The sequence below is a fragment of the Vipera berus genome, assembly GCF_964194415.1.
Source record: "Vipera berus genome assembly, chromosome: 15".
Classification (NCBI taxonomy): domain Eukaryota; kingdom Metazoa; phylum Chordata; class Lepidosauria; order Squamata; family Viperidae; genus Vipera; species Vipera berus.
Window position 1 is genome coordinate 5,119,727 of NC_138218.1, and position 21,124 is coordinate 5,140,850.

The window sequence follows — 21,124 nt, forward strand, 5'->3', positions numbered from 1 at the left end:
TTTTTAACTGGAGACATCATGCCTCAAATTGCACTAGCCAGAAGCCTTGTCACGCTCAGAATCCAGACCGTAGTATTCCTTCCCTGCAGAATATTTGTGGAGAAAGTTAATAATAATAACAATAATAATAACAGCAATAACAACAACAATAATAATAATATCAAACTTTTGCAAAGGTGAAAAATAACCTCCAGATCAGACCAGCCTCCGCGTCAGGAATGGCTGACCAATTTCTAATTTTTGGCAAGCATATAAATCGTGCCTCAAATTCTGCTCTTTAGGAATCTTGTCATGCTCGGGATCCATGCCCAGGACACACCTGAGTACAGGTAGTTCTCGACTTACGAACACAATTGAGCCCAAAATTTAGGTTGCTAAGCGAGAAATTTCTTGAGTGAGTTTTGCCCCATTTTACGACTCTTCTTCGTTAAGTGAATCACCGCAGTTGTTCAGCGAGCAACATGGCTTCCACCCTTGACTTTGCTTGTCAGAAGGTCGCAAAAGAGGATCATGTGACACACACCCCGGGACGCTGCGACCGTCATAAATACAAACCAGTTGCCCCGAGCATACAAATTTTGATCACGTGACGAGAGATGCTGCAATCGTCATTAAGTGTGAAAAACGGCCATAAGCCACTGTTTTCAGTGCTGTTGTGACTTTCAACGGTCAGTAAATAAGCTGCTGTAAGTTGAGGACTACCTGTATTCCTTCTCTGCAGAATATTTGTTGAGAAAGTTGCAAATATGTTTGTGTGTATATATACAGTGATGAGTATTTATATATTGCTTATATGTAAGGGTGTAGGTCGATACATATGTTGTATATAGTATGTTTAAATGTATGCTATGTATGTGTACACTTTGAGAGCGAGCAACTAGATTTCATTTTTAATGTGTGCCATTGTGCCCACAGAAAAAAATGACAATAAAGGTTATCTATTTATCATCTATCTATCTATCTATCATCTATCTCTGCCTGTCTGTCTGTCTGTCTATCTAACTGTGTCTGTCTGTCTATCTATCTCTATATCTGTCTATCTATCTCTATATCTATCTATTTCATCTCTCTATATATAACTATCTGTGTCTATCTTATATCTATATCTGCTTATCTATATCATATCTATCTCTATAACTATCTATCTCTTGTCTATTTAATATCTATATCTATATCTATCTGTGTCTATCATATCTATATCTATATCATATCTATCTATCTATAACTATCTCTGTGTCTGTCTATCTTATATCTATATCTATCTGTCTATCAATCAATCTCTGTACCTATCTTATCTCTGTATCTATCTCTGTATCTCTGTCTATCTATCTATCTATCTATCTATCTATCTATCTATCTATCTATCTATCTATCTATCTATCTATCTATCTATCTATATCATTATCTATCTATCCACATATTTATCTATCTATCTATCTATCTATCTATCTATCTATCTATCTATCTATCTATCTATCTATCTATCTATCATCTATCTATCTATCTATCTATCTATCTATCTATCTATCTATCTATCTATCTATCTATCTATCTATCTATCTCTTTAAGTCTCTGTGTCTACCAATATCTATATCTATTTATCATCTAACTCTCTCTCTCTCACACTCTGTGTGTGTGTGTGTGTGTGTGTGTGTGTGTGTGTATAAAACTTTTGCAAAGACGAAAAGTACCCTCCAGATCAGACCAGCCACTGCGATGGGAATCGCTGACAAATTTCTATTATTTGCCAGCATATTTTCAAACCGCAATTTGCATGCAAGCCCTCAGCGATAGAAAGAGAACAATGTTGTTATTAAACAGAGGCACGGTGCAAAGTCCTGATGGGAAAAAAAATAAAATAAATGGTTGTTCTCTTGCTTCGCTGCCCCCCTCCCCATCGAAAGCCCCATTCGCTTGACAAGAGGCCACATGTTTCTTTCCCCCACCCCAAACATCACCCCCTCCGAAATGAGTTGCTGGCTGGCATTATGGAGGTACGATCTGGTGATATTCATTTCGCTCCATTATCTGGGAAGGTGAGGGCCCTGCAAAAGAGGGGGTGGGCTGTGCAGGGGTGTGTGTGTCTGTGAGATGAGGGGTGTGTGTGCAGAGAATATTGTCATATGTTTACCCACACAATGAGGTGTTTCTTTTGTTCCCTCCTGACGGAGAAGACGATCGCCACGGCCCCTGTGTCTCCTTGAGTGTCACTGCATTGTCTCCCCGCGATAATTTCATTATCGTTTTTGAATACATCTTGCATGTTGCTAAGATGTGCTTAGCAACATATGCTCCGTGTCCCTGCAGCTGGGCACCCGACAGGATCGGGGAGGTGGGGAGGGGGCCATTCCGGCAAGCGGGAGGCTGCAGGCGAGATAGGATTCACCCCACCCCACCCCACCCCTGCGCTTCCAGCTTTGGGGGGGTGGAAAAAAAAACAAGGTACCGTTGACCCAAGACCGGGTGGGAACATCCGAGCCGTGGATGTTCAAAAACGAACCACATCCTTGCAGCTGTGCTGCAGATGTGATATATATACCCTCTTTCCCTCCCTTGTGAAAAGATGGGGGTAACTGTGAGGCTGGGGTCTTCACGCTAGGTTGCTGGAGGCACTCCCCCTCTGTGGGTGGGGGACGTCAACATCTCCAGTTTTGGTGAGTTTGCGCCAATCCGGGTGTGGTTTAACCTCTCCATGGGGGTCCTGGGTTTAATGTACGGCCCATCAGTTCCAGATTAGACTTCCGTCGCTCGGTCTACTTTTTAAACTGGAACAAAATAGGCGAAGACCAAAGGAAGCTAAAACGGTTAAACCACGATGGACCTTTTTTTTCCTCCTCTTTCAGGCTTATGAGCAGAGCTGTTCCCAGCGACGTATCTCCGGCGGGTGACTGTTGAGGGACAAAACAACCCAAAACAAAAAACAGAAGATGGAGAAACGTCTTATTCCTTCTCCAACCCCTTTCCAGATCCTGGCTCTGCAAGTTAGGATTTACTAACCAAGATGCTTCCCTCACGGTTTCCCCCCTTGCCCAAGTTCCCTTTTGCTGTGGATTGTGGCATTGGTGCATTTTCAAGAGGCCACTGGACTTTCTGGTTTTTCTTTGAAGACGTTTCGCTTCTCCTCCAAGAAGCTTCTTCAGCTCTGACTTGGATGGTGGGGAAATGAGAGGATTTATCCTCCTTGCAGACAGCTGGTCGTTTGCCTTCTTTTCGAGAGGCGTTGAGGCCACCTGGAGGTTTACCTGTGTCCTCGGGGTCACCTGAGTGGTGCAAATGGGTGTGAGGCCTTCTTGGCTGCAGGATGTTGTCTGCCCCGGGTCCCTTCCTTGTTGAGAGACGGGCGCAGGATGTTGGGTTGTCTGAATCGCAAACTGAAGCGCAAACGGTTCCTGGAGTCTGCCATGTTTTCCTGGGACTCCATTTGGGAGTATGCAAGGAATATTTAAATCCTTCCTTTCCCCACCATCCAGTCAGAGCTGAAGAGGCTTCTGGGATGAGAAGTGAAACAACTTCAAAGAAAAACAAGAAAGTCCAGTTGCCTCCTGAAAAAAGCACCTTTGGGACAGCCTTCATCTGGATGACTCTGTATAAGCTTATTTGGGTCTTTGAGTGTGTGGAGATACTCGGTCACAAAATGGCAACCTTGGTAGGAGAGTCTCCGATACCCCACCCCCGCCCCTTTTCTTGGCTTCCAGGCTAAGGAGAACAAACAGAAGACCAGGCAACACAACAATCCATCCTACTTGTGAACCTCTGGTGAGCACTTCTACTGTGGTGTCTTACACCCTGGAGCAAATGAGCTACAACAGGAGTAAAGACTATGTAGTCACCCCCAAAGGGCAATGTTGGGTAGAAGCTTAGTCTAGTGGGTTGGTCATAATTGCCTCTTCTGATGTGGCTGGTCCTCAACCTTAGATCGAATCTCCATTGGAGCTGTCTGTTCTAGCTGCCTCTAGAAGAACGTTCTCATCTCTGGAAGCCAACTCTTGAGGGTTGATCAGCTTTCTATCTCCTTATTTTTCATCCCTGCCCCAAACCTTTCTCCTTTCACTCCAACCAAGGGCTTTCCCTAGTTACCACCTCCACCTCTGCGAAGCCTCCAGAGATGCCACCTTCATTCTGCGTTCTCATCTCTGGAAGCCAACTCTTGAGGGTTGATCAGCTTTCTGTCTCCTTATTTTTCATCCCTGCCCCCAAACCTTTCTTCTTTCACACCAACCATCTCTGCAAGGGCTTTCCCTAGCCACCGCCACCACCTTCACAAAGCCTCCAGAGATGCCACCTTCATTCTGCGTTCTCCTCTCTGGAAGCCAACTCTTGAGGGTTGATCAGCTTTCTGTCTCCTTATTTTTCATCCCTGCCCCCAAACCTTTCTTCTTTCACACCAACCATCTCTGCAAGGGCTTTCCCTAGCCACCACCACTAACACCCCGAAGCCTCCAGAGATGCCACCTTCATCCTGTTTTCAGCAGAAAGCAGCCAGGGACATCAAGCTGGGGGAAGATAAGGTTCAAGAGGACTTGAGAGACCTTCAGCTTCAGAAAACGGCCCTGGGTGCTGATGGAAATCTTTTGATTGTCCCATTTGGGGCATGAGACAGTTTTCGTGAGCTCCAATGGAACATTTTCAAAGCACCATTTTTAAAATTATAATCATCATGATGAGGAAGCTTTTGAGGCCCAACGGATTTTTCCACCCTTCCAGTTTTTATCAGGACAAGGACTCCTCTTGACCTGTTGCTATCTCTTGACCTGTTAAGGAGACTAAAATTCCCATTTTTAATCCCATCTTATTCCGGATGCAACCCAATGGCTCTTTCCGTGTGTGTCCTCCTTGCAAAATGTACTCCGTGTTTTGGAATTAGCTTTGCATTCGAGATCCTTCCAAGGAGACCTGAAGGCAAATGCACCGACAAGCATTTTGGGTGTTGTTATCCAGCGGTAGCAACAATCCCACGATGGTCACGTTTTAAGAGAAAGCAGGCTTGTATAACTCTTGGATGTAAAAATGTACGTCATCTCCATTTATTATTTTAAAAATTGAGATCAGCCGGGGCTGGGTGGGGGGGGGGGGGAAGCGACGGGCTTGAAGGTTCAAAGTAACGCTTAGAGATGTTTCTTTTACACACACACACAAACACACACAAAGAGCACCAACCAGGATAACAGGACTTTTGTTTTGTTGCCGAGGGTGGAAATTTGGCGACATATTTTGAAACCCAAAACATGGAGATAAGCAGCTGTAATCTTTGGAGGGATTCTTCAAGCGAAACAAAATGAAAACTTGAAAAACTTTCCCGTTCTCTAGGAAAATCTTTACGCGGGGGTCGGCTGAGAGTTTTAAAAGCGGGCAGGGCAATGGGGCAAAAAAAAAAAAGTCTGGTGGGGGTAATTAAAATTAAATTAAAATTAAATTAAACGGCCTCTGCTCAATCAGTGAAGCTTCGCCTGGAGAAAGCTCAAGGGACGCCATTCTAAAGTTTTCAGGGGTTTTTAGGAAACCTCCCTGATATCCTTGGCCAGGCCGGCTGTGGCTCATGGGCACTCTAGTCCCGCACACCAGGGGGTGGGGGCGGGGGGGGAAATCACAAACAGGAGGGGGCCCTGGCGATGCCCAAAGCTCAAAATGTGTTTCTGAGGGGAGGGGGGAGTCCTAATGTCTGAATAGGCAGCTGTGCCTAGAAGCAAACATCTGGAAAGTGTCCTCTCAATGCTATGTGGGTCTGGGGTCTCTGGGAAACACCATTCTGCAAGGTAAGACCCCGGCAAGCTCTCTCTTTCTTGGCTGGCTTCCTTAGCTTTGGCCCTTCCTTCTTTCCTTCCTTTCTTCCTTAACTGTCTCCTTCCTTCTCTCCTTATTTCTCTCCTCCCTCCCTCTTTTCCTTCCTTAACTGTCTCCTTCCTTCCTTCCCTAATCAACACCTAGGATAATTTCCATTTCCTTCCATCCTTCCTGCCCTTCCCTTCCTTCCTTCCTTGTCTCCTTCCTTCCTTCCTTAACTGTCTCCTTCCTTCCTTCCCTAATTCACACCTAGGATAATTTCCATTTCCTTCCATCCTTCCTGAACTGTCTCCTTCCTTTCCTTCTTTCTCTCCTCCCTCCCTCCATCTTTTCCTTCCTTGTCTTCCTCCTTCCTCCCTCCCCCTCCTCCCCAACTCTCCCCCCCCCCCCCGGCAGCCTTTTCACAGGGAGAAACGGGCCACCCCCTCCGGGTCACCCCCACGCCTGCAGCTGGAGTTGGGCTTATCAGCCTTGGCCAGGCTCCAGCCCTGCTTGCTGTCCATGAAAGAGTCTTGGAGGAGGAACATCGCAGCTTTGTAAACCAGAAGGACATCTCCCCACAATGGTTATTATTATTATTATTATTTTTTAAAGAACCAGAAATGGCCCCATTTTTGGTTGACTGAAGAAAAGATGCTGCATGGCTTCTCTCAGCCGGGCTTCCTCCCACCCTGGCACCTGTGGGGTGATGGATCCTGACCCTCCATACCAGTCTTCAGGGTTTCCACCCACCCACCCACCCTGCCCCGCCCCACCCTCGGCCATTCTTGGTTGCAAGGAAAGAGTCCAAGCAGGGTCATCGAAGGCAAAGAACGTCCAGAGATGGACCGTAGCAGAATTACAAAATTTATTGGAATGTCTGAATTCGGCAAGGTAGAACAACTCCGTAAAGACATCTGGGTGGAGGGCAGGAAGAGGGGGGGGGGCATAGACACTTAAGAGCACTTTTCATGTTTGGGAAGGGCTGGGGTGGGGGAAGCTGCCATCACCACCGCTGCCGCCACCCCAGATCCCCTGGCAAGCCGAAAAAGCATCCTTGCTTCCCACGGCGCCCTCCTGACTTTTTCAAACTGCAACACACGCAGATCCACAGACGCACAGAGAGGAGGTTGTCCTGAAAGTCACATCCAAAGCAGGCAAGGCTTCATCAAAACACAGAGATAAGCCATCACGAGACCACCATTGTAGCGTTGAAGAGTGGGGGGCAGAATCGCAGAGACCTGGGTGGGAAGGCACTCAACAGCTCCGAAGAGGCCACATTGGGGGGTGTTTTTTTGGGTGGGGTGATGGTGGCGGTGGACAAGGAGGGGCCCACAAAATTGCTTTCATCCCTATTCCTCAAAGGCAGGGGGTTCCCTTAAGCCCATCCCTGAAGCAGCTCTGAAGCTCAATTAAATATTGCAGTTTTGTAAACGCTGCAATGCCGGAGTGATGTGGCTGGATGGACAGTGCTTTTTAAGGAAATGATTCCCCCCCACACACACCCCAAATTTCTTTGCAAGAGCAATCTTGCACAGCCAAACAGACTCCCAACGGGGCCTTGTTTTAGCAGAGAGAGAGAGAGAGGAACAAGCTACAAGAAAAGAAACAGGAAGATGTTTGACCTTCATGGACCAGGTCCAACAGGAATTGGACTTTGAGAAATACTTAAATAGACACACAACTTAGACAGGAACACACACACATACACACACACAAGCACACACACACACACACCCCGTATCTCTACGAGGAAGTAAATTCAGGATTCTGGATAGGCTAGTTTTTCTTGCAAGCTGGGTGGGTATTAAGGGCGGGCTCAAGAACTGTAGGACGCATCGGTGAGAAGTTCACGGGGATGGACGGAGGGTGGCTTTATGGTCCAGATCTGGCCTTTCCTGGGACAGGCATTGTCTTTCTCTCCCCCCCCCCCACACAAAAAAGTCCTTCCAACAGGGAAATCAAATGAATGAATGAAATTAACACATGGATTTAGAACTCTGGGAAGTGACTCCAACAGGGAACGTGGTTCTTTTCCCCGTGAGTCCGGCCGTTGAAAACAATCCACTTCTTGCTGGGTTAGAGCAAAAAATTAAATTAAATTGCTAGGCAGATAGAAAAGAAAAGAAAAGAAATAACTTCGTGCGATCCAGAGGTCCGGCTTCACGAGCCTCCAGAGAGGACCCCTATTTTGTGAGGATACGGCCACCAATTCTTGAGCCACTGTACCGCGGAGTGGACCGAAAGGCACACCCGGGAGAGGTAACGTGAGCTAAAGAGAAAATTAAAGTAGACAAGGCTGTTAAACTTTTACAAAGACCTTGGCTTCCCACCGCGAGATCAAGAAGGGGTGGATGGGGGAATGAGGCTGTGCCCTATCTCAAAGCTGGTCGGATCTCTGGACACCGCCCAAAGCATCTTCCCTACATTTGAAGAGCAGCGCGCCCCGTTTTCGCTGCAGAATGCGTCAGATACGGCAGGGAATGCCTTCGCTTCTTCCCAAGGGGTGCTAGCAGGTTTCCCCCTTTCGGATCTCCACCGCTGGACCTAGAGGTCAGGGAAAGAAAGACAGGGCAGCCCCCTCTCTCTGCCCCCCACCCCCACCCGCTCACCCCCAGTTTGGGATCCACCCACCGCAGACTCAACCTCCGAACCGTCTCCAAGGGCCGCCCTCAAGTTGCTCTTTCAGGTTTCCAAACATCACAGCAGCTGGGACAAAAAAGACCAATGGGCCCCAGGGTGGGATTGGCCCAGTTCCAGCGGGCTGGACAACGAGAGGACCCAGCTGAAGCCCAGATTAGGGGAGGGATCCCCTAATTGCCAACCCCGCTCTCCCCACCCCACCCCTAGCCCGACTCTTCCCCACTGCCCCAGCCTCTCCAGCCTCCTCCCTCGATCCGTCTGTCCGTCCATCAGTCCCCTGCCTGGGGTCAAGTCCGCTTGGCGTGCAGCATTTCAATCAGCAGGTTGTTGCAAGGCACCTCCCCGCTCAGGTGTTTGTGGTACAGGTAATCTTCGGCCTGCATGCTGAGGGCCCGGATGTCCGCCAGCTGGATCAGCAACTGCCGGAATTTGTCCGTGGCGTGCGGATAATGGCAGATGGTGTACTCCATCAGGGCTGTGTTGGCTTTTTCTTGGGCTTCCTTCACCACGCTGGAATTCTCCACGTACTTCACATCTGCAGCCAGAAGGAGACAAACAGGCATGAGTTTGCTTGGGGGCAAGTTGCGTGAAGAGAGGGATTCATTCAAGATCACAGGAGGTACTTAATACGGCTCTATGAAGCCTTAGTAAGGCCACACCTAGAGTACTGCAACCAGTTTTGGTCTCCACACTACAAAAAAAGTTGTTTGAAACTCTGGGAAAAGCACAGAGGAGAGCGAGAAAGATGATCAGGGGACGGGAGGCTAAAACATATAAGGAACGGTTGCAGGAATTGGGTACGTCTAGTTTAATGAAGAGAAGGACAAGTGGGGACATGATAGCAGTCTTCCAGTATCTCAGGGGCTGCCCCAAAGAAGAGGGAGTCAAGCTGTTCTCCAAAGTGCCTGAAGGCAGGACAAGAAGTAAAGGATGGAAACTCATCAAGGAGAGAAGCAACCTGGAACTAAGGAGAAACTTCCTGACAGTTGGAACAATTAACCAGTGGAACAACCTGCCTCCAGAAGTGGTGAATGCTCCAACACTGGAAGTTTTTAAGAAGAGGCTGGACAGCCATTTGCCTGAAATGGGTTTCCTGCCTGAGCCGGGGGTTGGACTAGATGACCTCCGAGGTCCCTTCCACCTCTATTATTCTAATATCTCTTCTAGTATCTGCTGGGGCCTGCTACGTTTTGCAGCTGGAATCAGCGTCTGACAAACTGAACAAGTGCAGCGAGTCGCTTCGCAGCAGCGGCCATTCAAGGTCGTAGAACGGAGCAAAGCTCCTGTGGCAGCCGTAAGGGGCCATCTTCGAATTTCTGCAGTTCGTTTAAGTCTCCGTTCAAAGTGACAGCGGCACCGAAAGATGTGACTTAACGACCATTTGTCACGCCGATGACCGTTGCAGCCTCTCCCTCTGGTCAGGGGATCAAAATTCAAACCCTTGGGAAATACATTTGGACACGCGATCCAAATTCAGTCTCTTGGCAACCGACTCGTGTTTATGACGGGTGGCAGAGTCCCTGGGTGTGTGTGTGTGTGTGTGTGTCACGTGATCCCCCTTTCCCGACCTTCTGACAACCAAAGTCCCCGGGGGAAGCCGAGTTCACTTGACTGGCTTATCAACCGCGGGTGATTCACTTAACAGCTGCGGCGAAGAATGTTGTAAAACGGGGCAAACCCGCCTAGCAAATGGCTGACTTCACCGCAGAAATTTGGGTCTCGGTTGTGGTCGCAAGCCAAGAACCGCCTCTGCTGAAATTTTGCGCTCAGACTTCATCGTAAGTCGAGGACCACGCCTGCCCTGGGTTCGAGCTAAACCCAGGTTTTAAGGCAGGCTGCGCTTCTGAACGGTGCGAACTGCTGACCCCGGCTGAAAACAGAACTGACCCTCTTTAGATGCCAGCTGGGCGGTCTCCGATGCCGCCGTCCGCCCCGCACCCAGCAGGGGGCTGGACTGGATGACCTCTACGGCTCCTTCCAGCTCTGATTTCATGAAAATGTCACAGCAGGTAAACAAGGACGCCACCCTCTCGCTGTCTGGATCGGCTTCGCCTCGAAAAGCCCGGGCAAGGAGATTGTCCTTAATCTGCCCAGCCTCCGCAAAAGCCGCCAGGCAGCTCAGCCGGCATAGAAACCGTGATCCCTGCACAGCCGGGCCGGGGTGGGTATGTTGCGGGCAACGAGGCTTTACGGAGAGCAGAGGCTGCGTCTCTTCCCCTGCAGAGAAGCCAGCCAGGCAGGTGTGCAAATCAAGTGATTAAACCGGGCTTGTTTGGTTGTCTCTCTCCGTCGGATAAATATTGCGCAGTTTCTGGCGTTTTATAGAATGAGCATCCAAGAGATGCTTCCAGATAAAATTTAAGGGTCCTTTTTTTGGGGGGTTGGTTGGTTTAGTCTGGCTCTGCCTACAAGCTGCCTCCAGAAGCTGTGAACGCTCCCAACATGGGACGTTTTTTAAGAGGAGACTGGACAGCCGTTGTTTTTTTTGAAATGGTATATAGGGTTTCCTGTCTGAGCAGGGGGTTGGACTAGATGACCTCCAATGTCCCTTCCAGCTCTACTCTGTTCTGTTCTGTTCTATTCTTTCTATTCCATTCCATTCCATTCCATTCTATTCTTTCTCAATCTTCTATTCTATTCTATTCTATTCTATTCTATTCTATTCTATTCTATTCTATTCTATTCTATTCTATTCTATTCTATATTCTATATTCTATATTCTATTCTATTCTATTCTATATTCTATATTCTATATTCTATATTCTATTCTATTCTACATTCCATATTCTATTCTATTCTATTCTATTCTATTCTATTCTATTCTATTCTATATTCTATATTCTATATTCTATTCTATATTCTATATTCTATTCTATTCTATTCTATTCTATTCCATTCCATTCCATTCCATTCCATTCCATTCCATTCCATTCCATTCCATTCTATTCTATTCTATTCTACATTCCATATTCTATTCTATTCTATTCTATTCTATTCTACTCTATATTCTATATTCTATATTCTATATTCTATATTCTATATTCTATATTCTATTCTATTCTATTCTATTCTATTCTATTCTATATTCTATTCTATTCTATTCTATTCTATTCTATTCTATTCTATTCTATTCTATTCTATTCTATTCTATTCTATTCCATTCCATTCCATTCCATTCCATTCCATTCCATTCCATTCCATTCCAGGCAGGAACAGCCTGCCTCCAGAAGAGCTGTGAATTCTCCAACACTGGAAGTTTTTAAGAAGAGACTGGACAGCCATTTGTCTGAAATGGTATATAGGGTTTCCTGCCTGAGCAGGGGGTTGGACTAGATGACCTCCAAGGTCCCTTCCAACTTTTTACTACTACTACTACTACTACTACTACTACTACTACTACTACTACTACTACTACTACTTTCCCAGGCCTGAAACTGCACCTGTCTGACAGGACTAAAATCTAGCAACGGAAATTAATATTACAGCTCTCGATTGGATCACAATGTCTGCACGGACTTCAACTCCCAGAAATTCCCAGCCAGCCATAGAATTCTGGGAGGAGGGAAAATGCTTGGACTGGGGAGTTGAAGTCCATGCATTTAAGTGGCCAAGGTTGAGAAACGCTGGACTAGATGATGCTCCATGATCTCAGGATCAAGCCCTTGCAAAGAGAGAATTTCTCCAAAAGGATGGAGAACTATTGCAGTCTTGAGACGGTGCTCTCTGAACTGGGTGGTTTTCTTGCAGAGGAGGAGGAGGAGGAGGAGGAGGAGGAGGAGGAGGAGGAGGAGGAGGAGGAGGAGGAAGGAAGGAAGGATTGTGGGGTCCTTGGTGCTCTCTGAGCTTGGTGATTTTCTTACAGATGTTACCCAACTAGGTAACAACACCAGTGCTAGAAGGGAGAGAGGTTTGCGGAGAGAAGGAAGGAAGGAAGGAAGGAAGGAAGGAAGGAAGGAAGGAAGGAAGGAAGGAAGGAAGGAAGGAAGGAAGGAAGGAATGTGGGGTCCTCGGTGCTTTCTGAACTTGGTGATTTTCTTATAGATGTTTCATGACCCAACTAGGTAACAACACCAGTGCTAGAAGGGAGAGAGGTTTGTGGAGAGGAGGAGGAGGAGGAGGAAGAAGGAAGGAAGGAAGGATTGTGGGGTCCTTGGTGCTTTCTGAGCTTGGTTGTTTTCTTGCAGATGTTTCATGCCCCAACTAGGCAACGTCATCAGTGCTAGAAGGGAGGGGGGTTTGAGGAGAAGGAGGAAAACAAGAAAGGTTGGTGCTCTCTGAGCTGGGTTGTTCTCTTGCAGACCTTTCACGACCCAACCAGCTAACATCATCAGTGCTAGAAGGGAGAGAGGGGCAAACCCCACACTCTTTCTAGCACTGATGACGTTACCTAGTTCGGCTCGTGAAACGCCCGCACAAAGCCCACCCAGCTCAGAGAGCCCCCTGGACCCCCTCATTGCAGCCCTGAGCTACAAATACTCCCCTTTACTGCTCTTGCAATCTTACTAATTCCCGGGAGCTCTTTATCGTGTCTCCGGGAGCCCCCCACCACACCACACCCCTAAAAACAGGATCTCTGCCACCCCCGGCTTCCTGAAAAAGCCCCAGCTGGAGAAAGACCGCCAAAGGACGGCCAGGCCAAGCCGTCTGACTCAATTCCAGGATGGGCAGGAAGATGCCCGCTGCCTTTCCCCGTCTCTTCTCCTCCGCTGACTGCAATTTTTGCACAGAAGAGGGTTGGGGGGGGGGAGAGGAAAAGAAAAGAAACCAACGGGGTGTTTGTGTGTGTGTGTGTGTGTGTGTGTGTCACAGAGAGAGAGAGAGAGAGAAAAAAAACAACCTTCCCTCCCGTCTCACACACACACGCACACACACACACACACACCAGAAAGTACACGTGCCGTCGCTAAATGTCAACGCTGCCTCTCTTCGCCTGCGCCGGGTGCGACAATAGCAGGTTCGTGGCGATGAACTCACCTGGTTTGGAGAAGGCGCCCTATTCAGAGTTTAATTGAATATTTGAATAATCTTTTCATTCCTGCGAGCAAGGCAGGAAGAATGCCTTCCCCATAGCCGGCTCCCTCCTCCTCCTCCGTGGAGAGGGCCCCCCCCCCCCGTCCCTGCCGCCGAAGAAGAGGAAGACTCCGTCCCTACTACAACAACAACCACAAAAGCGCCCGGTCCCTGCTGAGGCTTGGAAGGGAGGCGCTGGATTTTTTTTTTTTAATTTCTATGCTCTTCAAGTGTTCTTCTCATTCACATCTCCCTTTGTTTGCCGGAGGCTTCTGATAAATTGCCATCGCTTATGGGAATGCGGGTCCGCAATAAAAAGCCGTTTTTCTCTCTCTCTCTCTCTCTCTCCCCCCCCCACCCTCCCCCTCCCTCCTCGCTTGGAGTGGCTGCGCCGGAGAATGGAAGTCAGCCGCCCGTACGAGGATGCAGGCTAGGTCAATCCATTAAGGCTCTATTAAACTCTTCTGGAGAACAAAGCTAACCTGTGCCATACTCATAAATATTGCTGTTTGGAGAAGCCCCTAATTTTAATTAAACCTCTTTAGCTACTCAGGAGTGGGCGGGGGGGGGGAGAGAGAGGGGGGGAAAAAGAGAAAGGGAGGGAGAAATCTATTTACCACTCAGAATGGCGAGCCTCTTGTGCACATGTGTGCGGAGCAGGGGGGGGGTCGCTCGGATTGTGCCACCACGGCCCCCGGCGAGAAAGGGAGGGTGGGTATGTGAAAATTCTCTGGCAGAGCACAATTACAGCCGCCCCGCACAATAGGGGAGGGAGGTGGCTGGGTGCAGCTGAGCCTCCAAGGAAAGCAAAAGGCCAGGATCGGCCCTGCTTGCCGAAGACTCGAACACAGACCCCAGGGAGGGAGGGTGGGTGGCAGGCACGGGTAACGGTTTGTCCCCCAGCTCCAGCAGGACGTGGTTTTAACGCAATGCGGAGTGGTGGTGGTGGTGGGAGAGGAATGGAAGTTCTCCGGTGTGGAAAAGGCTGTTCATGCTTCATCGGAGACGGTCTTCGGGCAGGGATGAGAGCCACAAAGAGCCACAAAGAGGATCAGGGGACTGGAGGCTAAAACATGCAAAGGACGGTTGCTGGAATTGGGTAGGTCTAGTTTAGTGGAAAAAAGGACACGATAACAGGGTTCCAATATCTCATAAAGAAGATGGGTGGGGGGGTAAAATTATTTTCTCAAATGCCTGAAGGTAGGACAAGAAGCAACGGATGGAAACTAGTCAAGGAGAGAAGCAACCTGGAACTAAGGAGAAACTTCCTGACAGTTAGAACAATTAACCAGTGGAACAACCCGCCTCCAGAAGTGGTGAATGCTCCAACACTGGAGGTTTTTAAGAAGAGACTGGACAGCCATTTGTCTGAAATGGTATAGGGTTTCCTGCCTGAGCAGGGGGTTGGACTAGATGACCTCCAAGGTCCCTTCCAACTCTTGTCATTCTATTCTATTCTATTCTATTCTATTCTATTCTATTCTATTCTATTCTATTCTATTCTATTCTATTCTATTCTATTCTATTCTATTCTATTCTATTCCATTATACTCTACTCTACTCTTTTTTCTACTCTACTCTTTTTTCTACTCTACTCTACTCTACTCTACTCTACTCTACTCTACTCTACTCTACTCTACTCTACTATGTGTCTGGACACGTTCACAACTTCTGGAATACTGCATCCAGTTTTGGTCGCCACGATGTAAAAAAGATGTTGAGACTCTGGAAAGAGTGCAGAGAAGAGCAACAAAGATGATCGGGGGACTGGAGGCTAAAACATATAGGGAACGGTTGCTGGAATTGGGTATGTGTAGTTTAACGAAGAGAAGGATGAGGGGGGACAGGATAGCAGTCTTCCAATATCTCAGGGGCTGCCCCAAAAAAGAGGGAGCCAAGCCATTCTCCAAAGCCCCCGAAAGCAGGACAAGAAGCAACGGATGGAAACTAGTCAAGGAGAGAAGCAACCTAGAACTAAGGAGAAAATTCCTGACAGTTGGAACGATTAACCAGTGGAACCACCTGCCTCCAGAAGTGGTGAATGCTCCAACACTGGAGGTTTTTAAGAAGAGACTGGACAGCCATTTGTCTGAAATGGTATAGGGTTTCCTGCCTGAGCAGGGGGTTGGACTAGATGACCTCCAAGGTCCCTTCCAACTCTTGTCATTCTATTCTATTCTATTCTATTCTATTCTATTCTATTCTATTCTATTCTATTCTATTCTATTCTATTCTATTCTATTCTATTCTATTCTATTCTATTCTATTCTATTCTATTCTATTCTATTCTATTCTATTCTATTCCATTATACTCTACTCTACTCTTTTTTCTACTCTACTCTTTTTTCTACTCTACTCTACTCTACTCTACTCTACTCTACTCTACTCTACTCTACTATGTGTCTGGACACGTTCACAACTTCTGGAATACTGCATCCAGTTTTGGTCGCCACGATGTAAAAAAGATGTTGAGACTCTGGAAAGAGTGCAGAGAAGAGCAACAAAGATGATCGGGGGACTGGAGGCTAAAACATATAGGGAACGGTTGCTGGAATTGGGTATGTGTAGTTTAACGAAGAGAAGGATGAGGGGGGACAGGATAGCAGTCTTCCAATATCTCAGGGGCTGCCCCAAAAAAGAGGGAGCCAAGCCATTCTCCAAAGCCCCCGAAAGCAGGACAAGAAGCAACGGATGGAAACTAGTCAAGGAGAGAAGCAACCTAGAACTAAGGAGAAACTTCCTGACAGTTAGAACAATTAATCAGTGGAACAACTTGTCTGCAGAAGTGGTGGGTGCTCCAACACTGGAGGTTTTTAAGAAGAGACTTGACAGCCGTTTGCCTGAAATGGTATAAGGTTTCCTGCCTGAGCAGGGGGTTGGACTAGATGACCTCCAAGGTCTTCTATTCTATTCTATTCTATTCTATTCTATTCTATTCTATTCTATTCTATTCTATTCTATTCCATTCCATTCCATTCCATTATACTCTGCTCTACTCTACTCTACTCTACTCTACTCTCTACTCTACTCTACTCTATTACAGACCAGCTGGACACATTCACAACATCTATGAGATGTTGACATGGACATCTACATGTCCACCACATCTACAAGAGGTGGCTGTTGAGCATGCCTCACCATTGGAGGTCTGCTTGCTAGGATTCTGGTGGTGGCCTTCCCTAAGTCCTCTCCAGAAGTTGGAGATCTTCCTGTCCTTTGCAGGTGGGCTCTAAATTGGCAGACCCCACCCCAGTTGGTAACAAGTCCACCCAGCAAGGCAGGGAAGGAAATGAAGCAAGCCAGCCAGGGTTAGGAAACGTGGTTACACAGAGAGACGGGTAAGCCTAGATCTGGCCCCAGGGATCTTTTCCTTCACCCCCAAACAGATACCCGATACTTCAGGTATGACCACTTCCTGTTCCGGGAGAAACATTTGAATAAGCGGTGCAGGTGGAACAAGCACCACAGAAGGAGTGAAATTATGATTTCGGCATCGGAGAATTTGGACAGGACAGCTTCTCCCAAAAACATATGTAGGCAGAAATCGGGTCTTCTGCTATGAGACCCACAGATGTTTTGGCCAAGTGGGGCGATGGCCACATCGAAAGCAACTGGACCAAAATGGGGAAGGGGCTTTCCCCCCCCCCAGATCAGCCCAAGGGACCGTTGTGGGATGGGACTCTAGGGACCTTGCTCCCCACAGTTCCTGAAAATCTGTTCTGCAGAGGTTTTTCAACTGGACGCCATCTTGGGGTCCCCAGCCTGCCTGCCCCCTCCCCCAATTTCTGCCACTTACCGAGGCTAAAGAGGATCAAGAATTTCAAGCAGACGAATTCTTGCCGATCCATTTGGATGGAGTGCAGATTGAGCACCAGCTCCTGCGCTCTCAGCACCAAATTGTTCAGGATGGATCCTGCCTGGGTGGCCAGGGTCGACATGTCCACCTGGAAGGAGGGGAGAAAAGGGCATCAACGCGGGGACTTCTCCTGCGGTTTCCCCCCAACTCCAGGGTGAAAAGCTGCAGAGCCTCAACAAGACGTCTCCCGAGTCTGTTCTGGTTGGAAACGGCTGGACCCCTCCATTCACCTGCTTGGAGGTCACAGCACACCTGGCTAAGTGTTGTGATTCAGGGTCAGCCTGTGGGTCCGGCAGCCGGGTCGGATGACTCGGATGACTCAGACGAGGGGGAGGAGGAGGGTGTTGAAGACGAACTTGCTGATGATGGCTTGGAGGCTTCGCAGAGCCCCCAGCCAGGGCCCTCTTACTTGGTGGATACTCAGCTGCGCGAGCCCGACAGTGCGGATGATGATGACCCACAGCTGGCCCTGTTCAAGGACGCCCGACGCAGGAGGCAGTCAAGCAGGAGCAAGCAGAGAAAGGCTGTGGGACTTCTCGGAAGGAGGCACAGGGAGGCCACGCCCTGAACTCTAATAAAGGGAGTGTTTGGGGAAGGGCTGGTTGCTGAAAGCAACCGCTCCGTTTGAGGATCAAAGCTCTGGTATCTTGTTTCATGTTTTGTTGTTTGTTTGTGTAATAAACTTGGCAGACGTTTTCCAGCCTCAGACGCTTTCCAGCCTCTGCCGTTTGTACAGGGGTTGCCTTTCTGCAAGGCCGGTAGCAGGCTGGTACAGAACACTAAGCTACCTGGAGTTGCTACCTGGGATCTGTTTCCAAGCAAAGTCAGGCCGGACTGGGGGCTTAATCGTCGAATGAGGACAAATGCATGAAGATGGGGGTCATTTTGTCAGTAACGTGTGATGTATTAGGATGTGAAACAGACAATGTTTATTAGGTAGAACACAGCTACTCAGCCACTGCGTACATGTTAGATGCTACAGTTTTTGCTGTCGTGAAATAAGGGAAATTTGGGTTGTGAACGTTATTTGGGATGTGAAAGGCTAAATTTGAGTAATATAATTCAAATTCAAATTAGGTCAACTTTAAGAACAGGAGATAGATAGATCTCAATGAAATTGAACTGACAAATTTTTCAACTGGCCATGCTAACTCTAGAAATTTATTAGTTTAAACCGGTTGTATGAAATGTGAAGGGAAATTGAGGAGGATGTTTTGATAATGTAACCTGAATTATGTACTGAAAACTCTGTTACTGATTACCCAATTATGTACTGAAAACTCTGTTACTGATTACCCAGTCACCATGATGCTTTCTAAATATGTAGATTTTAACTGAAAAACCAATAAAACTTGTTGTTGCTGTTGTTGTTTAAAAAGATGGGGGTCATTTTGGCTGGCTGCCCCCCCACTCTCTCCCTCTCTCACCACCCAACCCGAGCCTCAGTTTCCCCGTTCGTACCTCCTGGCCGGTCACCAGCACCAAGCTGTGTTCTTTCCCATACTGGACTTGGCGGAAAATGTGATCGAAAACCAACAGCTCGCTCCAGCAGTTCTGCAGCAGCTTCATCTGGTCCCCAACCTAGAAGGAGAAGCAACAGCAGAAAGTTGGAACAACGGATGGAAACTGACCAAAGAGAGAAGCAACCTGGAATTAAGGAGAAACTTCCTGACAGTGAGGACCATTAACCAGTGGAACGGCTTGCCACTGGAAGTTGTGGGGGCTCCGTCACTGGAGGTTTTTAAGAAAAGACTGGACAGCCACTTGCCTGAAATAGTACAGGCTCTCCTGCTTGAGCAAGAGACTACATGACCTCCATGGTCCCTTCCAGCTCTATTCTATTCTAAAGGTGATTGTAGCCCATCTACCCCTACAAGGAGGGGGGGGGCTCAACCCGTTTTAGAAGCCACCTCGTGATCCTTTGAGGATAATGTGGCTCTGGATGGCTCTCCAGAGATCTCAAATCTACTCAGGCCCAACCTAGTTAGTCCTAAAGGACAAATACTCCAGTTAAACCCATCATAGAACATAGAATAATAGTTTGGAAGGGACCTTGGAGGTCTTCTAGTCCAGCCCCCAGCTCAAGCAGGAGAACCTATACCACTTCAGAGAAGTGACTGTCTAGCCTCTTCTTAAAAACCTCCAGCGATGGAGCGCCCACAATTTCTGGTGGCAAGCTGTTCCACTGGTTAATGTGCTTTGGAAAATTGGTTGACCCCCTCTTCTTTGCGGCAGCCTGTCAAATACTGGAATAACTGCTATCATGTCTCTCCTACTCCTTTCTTTCTCTCGAGTAGACATACCCAATTCCTGCAAACCTTCTTCCTATGTTTTAGCCTTCAGCCCCCTAATCATCCTTGTTGCTCTTCTCTGCACTCTTTCCAGAGCCTCAACATCTTTTTTTGTAGTGTGGTGACCAGAAATCTCTCTTTAATTTAACAGATCTATAGTATAGTATAGTATGGTATGGTATGGTATGGTATGGTATAGTATAGTATAGTATAGTATAGTATAGTATAGTATAGTATAGTATAGTATAGTATAGTATAGTATAGTATAGTATAGTATAGTATAGTATAGTATAGTATAGTATAGTATAGTATAGCATAGCATAGCATAGCATAGCATAGTATAGTATAGAACAGAACAGAATAGAATTAAGGAATAGAACAGAACAGAATAGAATAGAATTAAGGAATAGAACAGAACAGAACAGAATAAAATTAAGGTATAGAATAGAATTAAGGTACAGAATAGAATTAAGGTATAGAATAGAATTAAGGTATAGTATAGTATAGTATAGTATAGTATAGTATAGTATAGTATAGTATAGTATAGTATAGTATAGTATAGTATAGTATAGTATAGTATAGTATAGTATAGTATAGTATAGTATAGTATAGTATAGTATAGTATAGTATAGAACAGAACAGAATAGAATAGAATTAAGGAATAGAATTAAGAAATAGAATAGGATAGGATAGGATAGGATAGGATAGGATAGGATAGGATAGGATAGGATAGGATAGGATAGGATAGAATAGAACAGAACAGAACAGAACAGAACAGAACAGAACAGAACAGAACAGAACAGAACAGAATAGAATAGAATAGAATAGAATAGAATAGAATAGAATAGAGGAGTTGGAAGGGACCGTGGAGGTCATCTAGTCCAACCCCCTGCTCAGGCAGGAAACCCTATACCATTTCAGGCAAATGTTTGTCCAATCCCTTCTTAAAAACCTCCAGTGTTGGAGCATTCACAGCTTCGGGAGGCAAGCTGTTCCACTGATTAATTGTTCTGCACCTCCAGGCCAGGCGGACCGGGCGCATACAACCTGAAACCATCTTTGGGAAGCAAAAGCAGGTTTGTGAACTAAGTTATCACTTAGAAAGCCTCTTAGAATTGGCTGCCCGCGCTGTGATTCATTCCCTAAGCTGACAATACTCAAACACGTGCCGATCTGCCCTCACGTCACCCATCCCTTTCCACCGAGCCTTTGATTTCTGAATTCAGGCCAGGTACTCGCGTAAGCTTGCATTTTTGGACTGAAGAAGAGGGAAAGAGGAGGCAAAAGGGAAGCTGGTTGGATCCTGCAACTTAAAACCCATCCATGGGGGACACAAAGGAGAAGAGCCGTCTTGAGCTGCCTGCGCAAAAAAAAACCACGCCACTGCTCATTCCAAAGCTTCGATGCTTGTGTCTAATCTTGCACGTGTTTTCCTAGAAGAGCCAGGGACGCGTGCATTTGTAGGTAAAACAAGCACAGGTCATCCTCGATTTACGACCACCCTTGCGCCCAAAATTTCCGTGGCTAAGCGAGACGTCGTTTCGCCAACTTTCCTTGCCGCCTG

At 47.1% G+C, this 21,124-nt stretch overlaps 2 protein-coding genes across 2 annotated transcripts in view; one reads left to right on the forward strand and one right to left on the reverse strand.

Moving 5' to 3' along the window:
• The window catches only part of ADGRD2 (adhesion G protein-coupled receptor D2), a gene marked incomplete at both ends in the record, with an annotated part of 58,749 nt that extends 55,898 nt beyond the window's left edge, over positions 1-2,851 (forward strand). Inside the window, one exon of the mRNA XM_081339478.1 lies at positions 2,844-2,851. Within this exon, the coding sequence (XP_081195604.1) occupies positions 2,844-2,851 (8 nt within the window). The remainder of the gene's footprint in view (positions 1-2,843) is intronic.
• Positions 2,852-8,690: 5,839 nt separating this feature from the next.
• The window catches only part of NR5A1 (nuclear receptor subfamily 5 group A member 1), a gene marked incomplete at both ends in the record, with an annotated part of 36,267 nt that continues 23,833 nt past the window's right edge, over positions 8,691-21,124 (reverse strand). The window contains 3 exons of the mRNA XM_081339557.1: positions 8,691-8,938; positions 17,210-17,357; positions 18,731-18,850. Coding sequence (XP_081195683.1) covers positions 8,691-8,938; positions 17,210-17,357; positions 18,731-18,850 — 516 coding nt within the window. The remainder of the gene's footprint in view (positions 8,939-17,209; positions 17,358-18,730; positions 18,851-21,124) is intronic.